Genomic DNA, 12,414 nt, shown 5'->3' on the forward strand with positions numbered 1-12,414 from the left:
CTGTTTTCTTGGTTTTCTATATTCCAACAAAACTGCAAGCAGAGTTTCATAATACCATCCAGTATCCCTGACACAGAACCTTACCAATATCCAAGAAAAATTGAGACATTAAAGACGATCAACGTATCAGTAATAACATTAATGGGGAATAAAGGACCAAATTAATCAAGCAAAGAGGAAAAAATCCAAGTCGCATTCATGAATAAGATATCACAAATGATTGGAAAAGATGCATATGCTACTTCTTTTTAGTATATAGCAAGCTTTTTCGCTCTAGGTCTTCAACAATATCAATAGTCAAGGATATCAAACTGGAAAGTGAAAAGAAATGAGGAAAAAAGAACACTACTGCATTATATATAATTTTATATGCATGATGAAATGTTCAGAGTCACACACGAGCACTAGCTAGCTTACTTACTGAGTCGTGAACTCATCTTTCCATATATAAACTTTGTTTACATTGACAGGTCATAGTAGTGTCAGACGACTAGACGGCGACAACGAGATCAAGAGCTCAAGCTAGCAATAGTAAGCCTAAGGTATAAAATGTTGTATGATTGTAAGTGAACAATTAGATTTGCATAGTTGATAGGTTTGAAAAATATCATGTAAAGAATTTTGATGTGACAAGGTATGTAATATTGCTCATTGAAACTCTCCAAAAACTACTTAAGGATTTAAATTCGGGATTTACAAGGCAGGTACTAAATTGAAATGATACATTTACTTAGGGAGTAAAAAAAATAAAATAGTTCCCAGTTCCCAAAAATTAACTTTTTATATCTAACGTACACTTGGTGTTCTTGTGCAGTTTGGCTGTGAATTTTTTTCAGCTTGTGGCATCTCGATCACATAGCAAAACGGTAGGCATGGAAGTGCTGACTGAGATTGCTAAAGACGTAGTGGTACCAAGTTGTCGGTTTCTCTGTAGCTATATCTATTGTATGATCAAGGACACTGTCAAATTCCAATCAAACCTTGACATTTTGGAAAAGGAGATGAAAGACCTCTTGGTTGTGAAGGATGAAGTGGAAAAGGAAACAAATTTTGTTAAGAAAGAAGAAAAAGAAGTGAAACCTGAAGTTACAGAGTGGCTTAAGAAGGTTGAAGAGCTTAAGACTGAAGTCGAACAGATTTCTCAAGCAGTGACACGTTTCAGACGTTCTGTAAATTGTTTTAAGCAGTATAGAATAAGAAAGGAAGTGGCAGAAAAGGTGAAAGAGATAGGACTCCGAAAAGAAGGAAGACCACATTTGGACGATTTGGTTGTCTATCATCCAAAGCACAGAGGGGTGGTGGAGATTCCTGGAGACACATTTAATCAAGATCAAAAAACATCATCAAAAATTTTAGATGATATTATGAGACAATTGTCTGACGATGGAATCCGGAGAATTGGTGTTTGGGGGATGGGAGGAGTGGGCAAGTCTACACTGGTAAGAACTTTGAACAATAAACTCATTTCTTCAAGGCATCCTTTTAGCATCGTCATATTTGTTTCTGTTCTCGAGAACTCGGAGTACATGAAAAATGTCCAGAAAAATGTCCAGAAAAAAATAGCTCAAAGATTGAATTTGGAGGTGAAAGCGGAAGAAAGCCCGGATGAAATCGCTATTGGACTTTGTAGCAGACTCAAGCACGAGGAAAAATTTCTGCTCATTCTAGATGATGTTTGGGAGGAAATTGATTTAGACAAATTGGGTGTCCCACAGCCTGAAGATCATAAGGGTTCCAAGATCATATTGACAACTCGATCTTTTCATGTTTGTAGGCACATGAGCACAGATGTTGAAGTTAAAGTGGCTATTTTAAACGATGAAGAAGCTTGGCAATTGTTTGGTAAAAATGCAGGGGATGTAGCCAGTTCTAAAGACATTAAACCAATTGCAACAGCAATTGCTAGAGAATGTTGCGGATTGCCTTTGGCCCTTGTCACCATGGGAGCTGATATGAGAAGAAAGGAAAAGGTCGAACAGTGGGAGCATACCTTGAAGGAATTGCAAAGATCAATGTATTGTCCACCACACATCGAGGAAAAGGTCTATCAGCCATTGAAGAGGAGTTACAACTCATTAGAAGGAAAAATGAAATATTGTTTCCTGTATTGCTCTTTGTTTTCCAAGGGCTTTTCAATTGCAATAAGTGAACTCGTATATTGTTGGCAGGCAGAAGGTTTCCTAGATGAAGAAAACTATGAAGATTCACTTAATAGAGTAATTGATTTGATTGAAAATCTAAAAGACTCTTGCTTGTTGGAAGATGGTGCCGACGAGGACACTGTAAAGATGCATAATGTTGTTCGTGATGTTGCTATATGGATTGCATCATCCTCAGAGGATGGATGTAAATCCCTAGTTCGTTCAGGGATTGGCTTAAGCAAGATGCCAATTGATAAGTTAAATGATAATTCACTCAAAAGAGTTTCATTCATGAATAACGAGATAGTAACGTTGCCAGATTGTGTGGTACAATGTTCAAATGCCTCCACTTTGCTACTACAAGGTAATACTCCCATTGTCAAAGTTCCTGAAGAATTCCTGCAAGGATTTGAAGCACTCAGGATCTTGAATATGGGTGGAACCAGCATCCACTCAATGCCTCTTTCTCTACTTCAACTTAGTGAACTCCGTGCTCTTCTTTTAGGGGGTTGCTCCTATCTTGAAAAGTTATCTCCACTGGATAAGCTTATTAAACTTCAAGTGCTCGACCTGTCTGCCACTTCTATCAGTGAATTACCAAGATGGATGGAAAACTTGAGCAACTTGAAGCACCTAAACCTATCCTCCACTAAATACCTAGAAACCATTGAAGCTGGAATTATATCTGGGTTGTCTTGTTTAGAGGCTCTGGATATGACATGTAGTCATTTCTCTTTCAGGCTGAAGAGAGATCGTGTGCCAAAGGAAATGGCATGTTTTGAAGATCTCAAATGCCTCAAGCGATTACTTAACTTATCTATAAGATTAGAGGGGATCCCATGTCTCAGCTCAGAAGATATTTCCTGGATAAATAAATTAAAAAGATTCCAATTTTTCATTGGCCCACAAGCAAACTCTGTACCAAATAAACATGGCAAAAGGATGGTGTTGTCTCTGAGCGGTATGACTTTTAATTCGGAAGAACGGATTGGACCATTGTTGAAAGCTGCAGATTCTCTTCACTTAAAGAAATGTTGTGGGCTGAGTGATATGGTCAGTATTGACTGTATTGACTACTTTGCTGGTTTGAAATCTCTTTCTATTGAGAACTGTAGCGATAGTGTATGGCAAGGTCAGAAAGGAAACTATGATCCACTGCCAAACCTAGAGGAACTTTATCTCAGAAACCTGGATTACGGAGAAAGCATTTCAGAATTGCTTAACCACCTTGGACTGAGATTTCCTGCACTAAAGTCACTAGAAGTGGAGGGCTGTTCTAAAATGGAATATATTCTTTCCTATGGTTACTTCATTGAGGTCCTGCCAAACCTAAAAGTAATCAAGGTACGGAACTGTGACAAGTTAGGTGATCTCTTTAGTTATGTTCCCGGGAAACTAATCTGTCCAGATCCTATTGTTCCAAAACTACGGATACTGGAGTTGGAGTGGCTTCCCAAATTAAGGACTTTTTGCCGAGACGAAGAGACATGGCCGCTTCTAGAACAGCTTTATGTATTCAAGTGCAATGGTGTTAGGAAGCTGCCTCTTACGGCCCAAAATGCAAAAAAAATCAAAGAAATAAGAGGAGAATCGCAATGGTGGAACGCATTGCAGTGGCAAGATGGCACAGTCGTAACAAGTCTGAAGCCTTATTTTCAACCATATCCATTTTAGAACCTGGGCATGGGCATGCAAGAGGGAGTGAATGAGAGTAATGCCTGTAATAATTTATTGTTTGGTTTGTTTGTGTGAATTGTTGTACATGGAGGCTTTTCTATTTGCACTAATTTGTGTACAAGTGCTTATTATATAAAGCATATGCTTGATGGAGAACCTCTTGCTTTAAAAAAAGCTTTTCCTCATCGGTTTTGTTTTCTCTTCCGGGACTTTCCAGCAGTATTTTTGAAAAAGGTCCACCAAATTCAACTCAAAGAATATATATATATATATATATTGTCTGATTTTCTGGTGAGCTTTTGTTCATAGTTTTCTGGTTTTCCTTGATTTGGGTTTTGTTCATATTTTGTTCGGATCTGATATTGTATTTGGTTGCTTAGAAAAATGAGGAAGATAAATTAATATTTCCGATCTTTATGTTTGGTTCTATAGTTTTTAGTTTGATGACATGGCTTCGGTTGTTGGTGAAGTGGTTGTAGCAGCTGGTCGGGTTCTGTGTGGCTCTATCTATTCTATGATCAAAGACATAGTCAAATTCCAATCAAACCTTGACATTTTGGAAAAGGAGATGAAAGCCCTATTGGCTGTCAAAGATGAAGTGAAAAATGAAACAGAATTAGCTGAGAGAGAAGGAAAAGTAGTGAAACCTCTAGTTACTAAGTGGGTTGAGGAGGTTGAAGAGCTTCTGCTTAAAGACGAACAGATTCATCAAGCAGCAGGGCTTTTTAGACAATTGTTTACAACTTTTGCAGCTTTCCCTAAATCCGAAGAAGTAGCAACGACCCCTTTTCCCTTGATACTCAATGACACAACGAAATATGAATCTACAACAATCAAGTACTCTTCAGCATTTCGCCTTAATAAAATGGGAAGAGAGGTAGGAGAATAAATTTGAATTAATAGAATAAAGAAAGAGTGAGAGAGAGTTATTACATGATGCTATTATTTACATATCATATCATAACTGATTGTTGAAAATATATTGTACGTGTTATTTACAAAACTCAACAGTAGATGAAACCCCAACAGCATCACAATTCTGCATCACACTATTTTCTAAATTTCCACCCACTATATTAAAACTGTTAATGAACCCAACAGGAGAATGAAAGAATATCTGCGCACCTGACGAAAAAAAGAAAAGGAATATAATGCAACTCAAAACTGCAAGCAAACAAAAAAAGAAAGAGGCACATTAATCCAAATATGACCAAAGAAAATAACAAAACGGATGTAGAATGGAGCTCAATATTTGCAAATGCTCTACACTCATGAAATGCTGATTGATTTCTTAACCTCGATCTCCCCATCTCGATCTCAAAGGCCTTAAATAATGCCTCAAAAATTAAAGAAAGGGTCAAGAGATAAAGACTATATATCCAGACCAAGCTAAAGGATATAATCTCTGTTTTAATTTGAAATGAAAGTCTAAAGCTCAGGTGTGAAAAACAGGTGTACACCAAAGTGTGGAAATAGCATACAAATACAAATAATTATTGATGTGCCAAACAACTTTCCAAAGTGCGCAAATACATACCCATTTCATTCAGTGTGACATTTATATTTGCCATGTACAGATGGACCCAAGCCAATCGATACTAATAACTAATAAGCAAAGTGACTTTCATTATTAACGATCAGCAACTCTAGCGGCTTTCTTTGTAGATGCAAGAATGGTAAAGGCCGTGGCATTTTCGTTATATTTGCTCAACATGTTTGGTGAAATAACTTTAATTATATATATAAAGCGTCTTAGCCAAATGGAGAACAAGACTAGTAGTAGAAGATTAGATTATTGAGGTTGGGGGACCCAGATATGGCCCAAAACCAATGTATGTAAATCTATAATGTGCTCTCATTTTCTTTAGGGTTTCTCAATTTTCCCCTCTGCCTCCATCTCTCTAGCTGCAGACAAGACATGAAAAAAAGGGTGGTGTCTTGCTCTTTGTTCAGAAGAACGGATTGGGCCATTGTTGAGTCGTCATGCAAGTTCTCTTTACTTAGATAATTGTTTGGGACTGAGTGAAATGCTAGAAGACTTGGTAATTAACTGTGTTGGCTGCTTTGCTGGTTTAAAAACTCTTACTGTTGTGTGAGTCTAAATGAGTACAGTCTCACATTAAAATATGTAAGAAATGTGAGCGATTAATATAGTATTATTGGATTTGGACTCAAACTCATAGACCCAAGCTTTAGGTTGTGTCATGTGTGGTGTCTCAACATGCATGTTATATTATTGTCCTCAAGAAGTAATTCAATCGATTAGAATCACGCCTCATAAAATGAAAGACACTAGTTCGAATTTCCTTCCATCTTGTGGTTATATGTCAAAAATAAATAAATAAATAAACATGATATATTATTGGTAGAGCACAGAAACATGTTGAGGAGGTCGTTTTCATATTAAATGCGAACCTTCCTATGTTCGGATCGGTGAAAACTGGAGGGGTTTTCTTAGTGGATATTAGGTGGCAATAATATTAGTATGATTATATAAACGAGCTTGTATCCCGTGCAATGCACGGATTGTTTTTAAAAATGATAGGACAGAAAAAAATAATAATAATTAGTGGACGTATAAATGACAAAAAAAGAAAAGAAAAGAAAAAAAAAAGCATTGAGAGAGAAGTTTATTTAAAATACTAATTTCCTTCTCCTCATTCAATTAATTAATTGGCTACCCAAAAAACTTTCATTAAATCATGGTTAAAAAATAAATGAATTATATCATTTATCTTTCTTCTTTACTCAAAAGCATAAACAAAAACATAAGCAATGAAATTTATAAGGTATAGGATGAAGTCCAATCAAATAGAGGTTTTTTTCTTCTTTTTTTTTTTCTTCCAACCATACTTTTGCATTATAAAGTTTTTGTCCATATACTTTTCTCAATCCAAATGCAATTCATAGGTATAGAAAGTAGTCATGTCAATTAGATATTTTTTCTTTAGACAATTGTTCGTATATATAACGTTAAAAAAAACTATATTTAGAGTAAAAAAAATATTATAAAAGTTAAAACAAAAAATAGTGACAAAAAATGGAATCAAAAGCACATAACCACAAAAAATAAATATACTATTTACTTATTTGCTACATCATTTATCATTCTCTTTGAACACACCCCTTCAAATGCAAATTTCATAACCCAAACATTTTTTTTAAAGAAAAACACATATTTCATCAAATAAACTAATTGCAAATTAACAACAATTAAAATCGATCCTTGATATCTATTGATTAGGGAAAGAGATCTAGAACACATGATGTGATACCTGTTATATCTTAATACAAATAAAATTCATAAATTCTGGACATCTAAAAAAAGAAAAAAAAAATACAAAGCAAAATAAACAAAAACAAATAATTTCATTTCACGTCAGGTTCAATGCTTCATTATACATTTAGTGTTTTGAAAGAGTTTATGTTCCTTTTATGTACAACAATCAAATAAAAATTTTTTCCTTCTTTTGCTCTTAAGAAGAGAAGAAAAAAAAATTCCAAAAATGCATGAAAATCCGAGTAAGTCACACAAAATGAACAAAAAAAAAATCCATAAAACATTCAAATAAATTAAAATATAGACATATTATATTTCAATACAAATAAAACTCATATAATTTTGAACATTTGAAATAAATACAAAGCAAAATAAACAATTTTTTTTAATAAATATAAAATAAACAAAATCTTCATTAAAATGGATGAACAAAATCTAAAAATTATAAATAAATAAAAAAAAAAGTTTTTTTTAAAAAAGAAGTTACATTCACATGCATGGAATGCGTTGCAATATGGATTAGAATTTTATATATATTCTCGATCAGTTGTTAGAGCAGTTGTAATGGATAAATCGAAACTAAATTCAGTAGGTTAGATAACACATGATTCTTAAAGATGATATTCTAATACTTATCCTGATCATCTTAAACATAAACCAATTAGTGAAATAAGTGATCAATTTAATTATAACATAAAAGAAACTAATTTTAGACAAAAAAAAAAATATAATATAAAAATTTAATCAACCAATAAGGACAAAAAATGGAATTCAGAGTGTAGAGCAACATATGATAAAAATAACAAATGGATTATTTATCATTCTCTATTACGTTATTTACCATTATCTTTCAACACGATCTACAAATACAATTTCCAGGACTTAATCAAAATTAATATTAATATAACATAAATTAATTGTCTTTTTGTATTTGTTGCAGAAATATGAAAAATAGTAATATAATAGAAAATAAATTAATTTCTTTTTCTGTGTACTTTCTTGGTTTCAATTAAATTCACATGTATACAAAAAAGTCTTGTCAAATACATAATTTTTTTTCTAAACATCTTCTCAAATCTCAATATATAATAATAAATGAAACTACTTTTAGAACAGAAGTTAAAAAAATAATATAAAAGTTAGTACAAAAAATAACACAAAACAATAAAAAATAAAGAAACAAATGCTTTATTTATCATTCTTTTTTAAGACGGCCTGCAAATGTAAAGTAACCTACATTTAACAAACAAAATACATCCTCATGAATCTCTATTGATTAGGGAAAGAAACTGAAAATTCGTCGAAGTTAAGGGTGAGACAGATATATTTGAGATTTCAATGCAAAACTTACATTCGAAATGTAAATATGACATTTAGTTTAAAACTTACGTTTAATGAGAGGGAATTTGGTGTTTGAGTAAAAGTGTGAAACATGGTGTTTTAAACCAAATCAAAATCCCCCTTTCTCGCTTTGAATAAATAAAAAATAAAAAATCCAAATTTTTATACGTGAAAAAGAGGGGAAGTGGTACTGGTGTTTGAGTGAAAGTGTGAAACATGGTGTTTTAAACCAAATCCAAAACGAATTTGAAAAGAGTAATTTTCTTAATCAAATTAGCACCAGCAACTACCAAAATATACATCATAAATGAAGAATATAATAGAAAGAAAAAAAAATTAAATTAAAAAAATCTAAATTTCTATTCATGAAAAAGAGGGGAAGTGGTGTTTGAGTAAAAGTGTGAAACATGATGTTTTAAACCAAGTCAAAAACTGACGAATTTGAAAAGATCGAGTAATTTTCTTAGTCAAATTGGCACCAACAACTACCGAAATATACATCACCAAAAAAGAAAAAGAAAAATCCAAATTTCTATACGTGGAAAAGAGGAGAAGTGGTGTTTGAGTAAAAGTGTGAAAAATAGTGTTTTAAACCAAGTCCAAAACGAATTTGAAAAGAGTAATTTTATTAATCAAATTTGCACCAACAACTACTGAAATATACATCACAAAAAAAAAAAAAAATCAAAATTTCTATACGTGAAAAATAGGGGAAGTGGCATTTGAGTAAAAGTGTGAAACATGGTGTTTTAACCCAAGTCCAAAACTGACGAATTTGAAAAGAGGAATTTTCTTAATCAAATTGGCATCAACTACCGAAATGCACGTCACCAAAAAAGAAAAAAGAAAAATCCAAATTTCTATGCGTGAAAATGAGGGGAAGTGGTGTTGGAGCGAAAGTATAAAACATGGTGTTTTAAACCAAGTTCAAAATTGACGAATTTGAAAAGAGTAATTTTCCTAATCAAAGTGACACCAACAACTACCGAAATATACATCACAAAGAATTTTAAAAAAATAAAAATCCAAATTTATTTAAGTGAAAAAAATGGGAACCTTCAAAACTCGATTGGATGAGAGCCTAACCATGATGGTTCTCCTTTTTCTTTCTCTCTTAATTTCTGATTGCTTTTGCTTTGCCTCTCTGTGGCAAAACCAAACGTACTATCGCCTCAAGCTAGCTTCATCTCCCCAAACAATTTTGCCAACTACCCAACTTTCCATTCCTGAAGGAGTTTTTGGAATATCCCACAAAATATCAGTTTATCGACTACCTTGAATCCTATACGAAACACTTCAATGAAATAGTGCAGTCTACTAAGTATGCCGAAACTTTTGGTTTGTAGAGGATCCAAACCAATAGAGAAAGCAGTTCAAACAACCATGGCGATCAAGTTGAGTACATTTGCTGGTGGCTCGTGGTGGCCAACCAACAGTGAGAATGTAGAGAAAGTGGTGCCGAAGTTTGAAGGCTTCGAAGAGTTTGGTGGCGACGTCATGCATGCTTGTGACTACAAATCCGGCGAGAGTTATAGTGGGGAGCGTGTATTAGTTGTTGGTTGTGGGAATTCGGGCATGGAGGTCCCCCTGCATCATGTAGAACATCCCGAAGCCATCTTCTTCTCCATAGTTGTCCCCTTGAGATGCTCTATATTGGAATAACCGCATGCCATAGACGTTTAAGAGAAGCAAAGTGAGGAGAGAGGTCTGGAAAATAGGTTTGATTTAGATACGTGGTTTTAAAAGAGGTTTGATTTACTATTTATTGGATAAGTTATTTTTTGAAAATAATTGAAGGTACAACGTTTCACCAAAGCTTTGTTTTTGTTCAAAAAAAAAAAAAAAAAAACTAAACGTTTGTTTTACACTTAAACCTGGACAATTGTCTTCATAAAAAGACGCCACATGTCGCGATATTAGCCTCTCTATGTTAAAACTCCGCTTTCATATATATGATGATGATTAGATGATTAGATTAGATTAGATTAGATATATATATTAGATCAGATTAGATATGGCAGTTAAGATTGAGAAAGTGGGTAGTTTGAAAAAAAACATGTGTTTTCATTTTAAATGGAATGACACATGTCATGATATTAGCCCATTCTACTTAAAACTTCAAAATATTTAAACGCACAGTTTCATTTAATATAATGATTTGTCAGATAATTAGAATGCCACGTGTCAAACTCTTAGACTTTCCTGTCTAAAACTCTCCTATTATATATTATATTAGATATGTGAAATAAGAGAAATGCTTCTCCTCCTAATTTTTTTTTATTTTTTTAAAATTTGTTTTACAAATTTTGTGTCACAGCGTAATTTATTATTTTAAAAAATGTGTCACTGATACATTATTTATGTTATTATTATTATTATTATTATTATTATTTTTAATTTTTTTGGTAGCATCGATCAACAAAACAACGCATGCAATTGAGTTTAGGAGAAGGGCATAATAATAAACTGACCGCTCCATTGGGTCAATTACGCTAATTTTCACGGAATTAAGATTAGGTTTATCATGTTAAAAAAAAAAAAAAAAAAAGATTAGGTTTATCATATTGCTCATTTTTATACCGTCCATTATTGGCTGTCATCAGAAAAAATAAAAAATAAAAAAGCCACTTTAATTATAAGCTAGCATTTGCTTTGTGATGGAAGTGGGGTGGTGAAGATGATGGAGGGACCCTTTTCTAAAACACCGTTTCCTTAACGTTCGTCAGCCACAGTATAAAAAGAAGAGAAAGAGAAGGAAAGGAGAAAAACACAACACTACTTTTTCTGTTAATCAAATTTAGGGCATACATGGGTGTCTATGTTTTGTACTAAAATAAATCAATTTGGACCCATTTTTTGACATGCGTGGTCGGCCATGATCTGATTATATATATTAAAATAAAAAATAAAAAGCATGTTATTAGTTGAATTCAAAGGTCCAATATCACATGAAGCGGAATATCTAAAGCTCTTCCATTTGTATAATATACCCCCACTCACTTTCATTTGTTAGGTTTGCGCTTTGGAATCTTTCCTTTTTTCTATTAAATTAGTTGTCGTCCAGTACTCAAACGAGGTATATAATGATTTCATTGTTAAAAAATTAAAAATGTTAAAAAATTAAAAATAAATAAATAATGATTAAAATTGTCAAGTAAGTATTATAAAATAAAAATATAGTTCATAACATTACTGTGTTATTCTTTTATTACACCAAAACGGTTGGATTTAGAAAAGTTGATGGTCGCCCGAAATTTTGTTTAAAAATGTAATTTTAGCCTGCAAAATTATCTAGCAAAGATAATTAACGATGCTTAAACCAATATCTTTATTTTCTTTTGTAAGTTTTTAACCAATATCTTGATTATGTAGAGAAGTGCTGAAGTTTCAAGAATGGGTACACAAAACTAGACCAGTAATACGTACGAGTAATGTACCAGAACAACAAGTTCAAAGTGTTGTGATTTTAAAATGCGCAAGTTAAAAAGATAGAGATTTCAAACATGCATGTTGAAAACATAATTTTTAAAAATATAATTAAGTGTTTAGTAAAATTACAGCTTCACTTTTGAAATCGTATTACCTAAATGTAATTTGAAAACATAAATTTTTCAAATGTTATTTTTTAAATATGTATTTTATATATATATAGACAGAGAGAGACTTTTAGCCTGCAAAATTTGAATTAATAGAATAAAGAAAGAGTGAGAGAGAGTTATTACATGATGCTATTATTTACATATCATAACTGATTATTGAAAATATTATATTGTACGTGTTATTTACAAAAGTAAACTGTAGATGAAACCTCACAGCATAGTATTCACAATTCTGCATCACACTATTTTCTAAATTTCCACCCACTATATTAAAACTGTTAATGATTACCCCACAGGAGAATGAAAGAATATCTGCACACCTGAGGAGAAAAAAGGGAATATAATGTTAACTCAGTCAAAGCTACGTACAAACAAA

General features: G+C 32.7%; 3 protein-coding genes across 4 annotated transcripts in view; 2 read left to right on the top strand and 1 right to left on the bottom strand.

Moving 5' to 3' along the window:
- The first annotated feature begins 872 nt into the window (after positions 1 to 872).
- On the top strand, positions 873 to 4,707 carry LOC132174533 (disease resistance protein At4g27190-like). Its single transcript, XM_059586172.1, has 3 exons — positions 873 to 1,052; positions 1,188 to 3,773; positions 4,258 to 4,707. Exons 1-3 carry the CDS (start codon positions 873 to 875, stop codon positions 4,705 to 4,707), a joined length of 3,216 nt encoding a protein of 1,071 aa, XP_059442155.1.
- A 4,780-nt stretch (positions 4,708 to 9,487) lies between these two features.
- Positions 9,488 to 10,101, top strand: LOC132174534 (probable indole-3-pyruvate monooxygenase YUCCA7). Its single transcript, XM_059586173.1, is given in 3 exon segments — positions 9,488 to 9,616; positions 9,618 to 9,700; positions 9,786 to 10,101. Coding segments are annotated over 3 exon segments (528 nt in total).
- Positions 10,102 to 12,147: 2,046 nt separating this feature from the next.
- LOC132173916 (uncharacterized) overlaps positions 12,148 to 12,414 on the bottom strand; it is a 46,766-nt gene continuing 46,499 nt past the window's right edge. The window contains exon 4 of one of the 2 annotated variants that reach the window (XM_059585595.1): positions 12,148 to 12,358. The gene's annotated coding sequence lies outside the window, so the exon portion shown is untranslated. Of the gene's footprint in view, positions 12,400 to 12,414 lie in introns of both variants that reach the window. The other variant, XM_059585596.1, reaches the window with a different exon arrangement.

This window comes from Corylus avellana, chromosome ca3 (assembly GCF_901000735.1).
Source record: "Corylus avellana chromosome ca3, CavTom2PMs-1.0".
Classification (NCBI taxonomy): domain Eukaryota; kingdom Viridiplantae; phylum Streptophyta; class Magnoliopsida; order Fagales; family Betulaceae; genus Corylus; species Corylus avellana.

Bases quoted from the DNA above. Each gene is read 5' to 3' on its own strand.
- LOC132174533 (XM_059586172.1), top strand. From the start codon at position 873: ATGGAAGTGCTGACTGAGATTGCTAAAGACGTAGTGGTACCAAGTTGT. The intron at 1,053-1,187 runs GTTAAGAAAGAA...TGTTTTAAGCAG, and splicing joins TGGAAAAGGAAACAAATTTT to TATAGAATAAGAAAGGAAGT. The intron at 3,774-4,257 runs GTAACAAGTCTG...TATAGTTTTTAG, and splicing joins AGTGGCAAGATGGCACAGTC to TTTGATGACATGGCTTCGGT.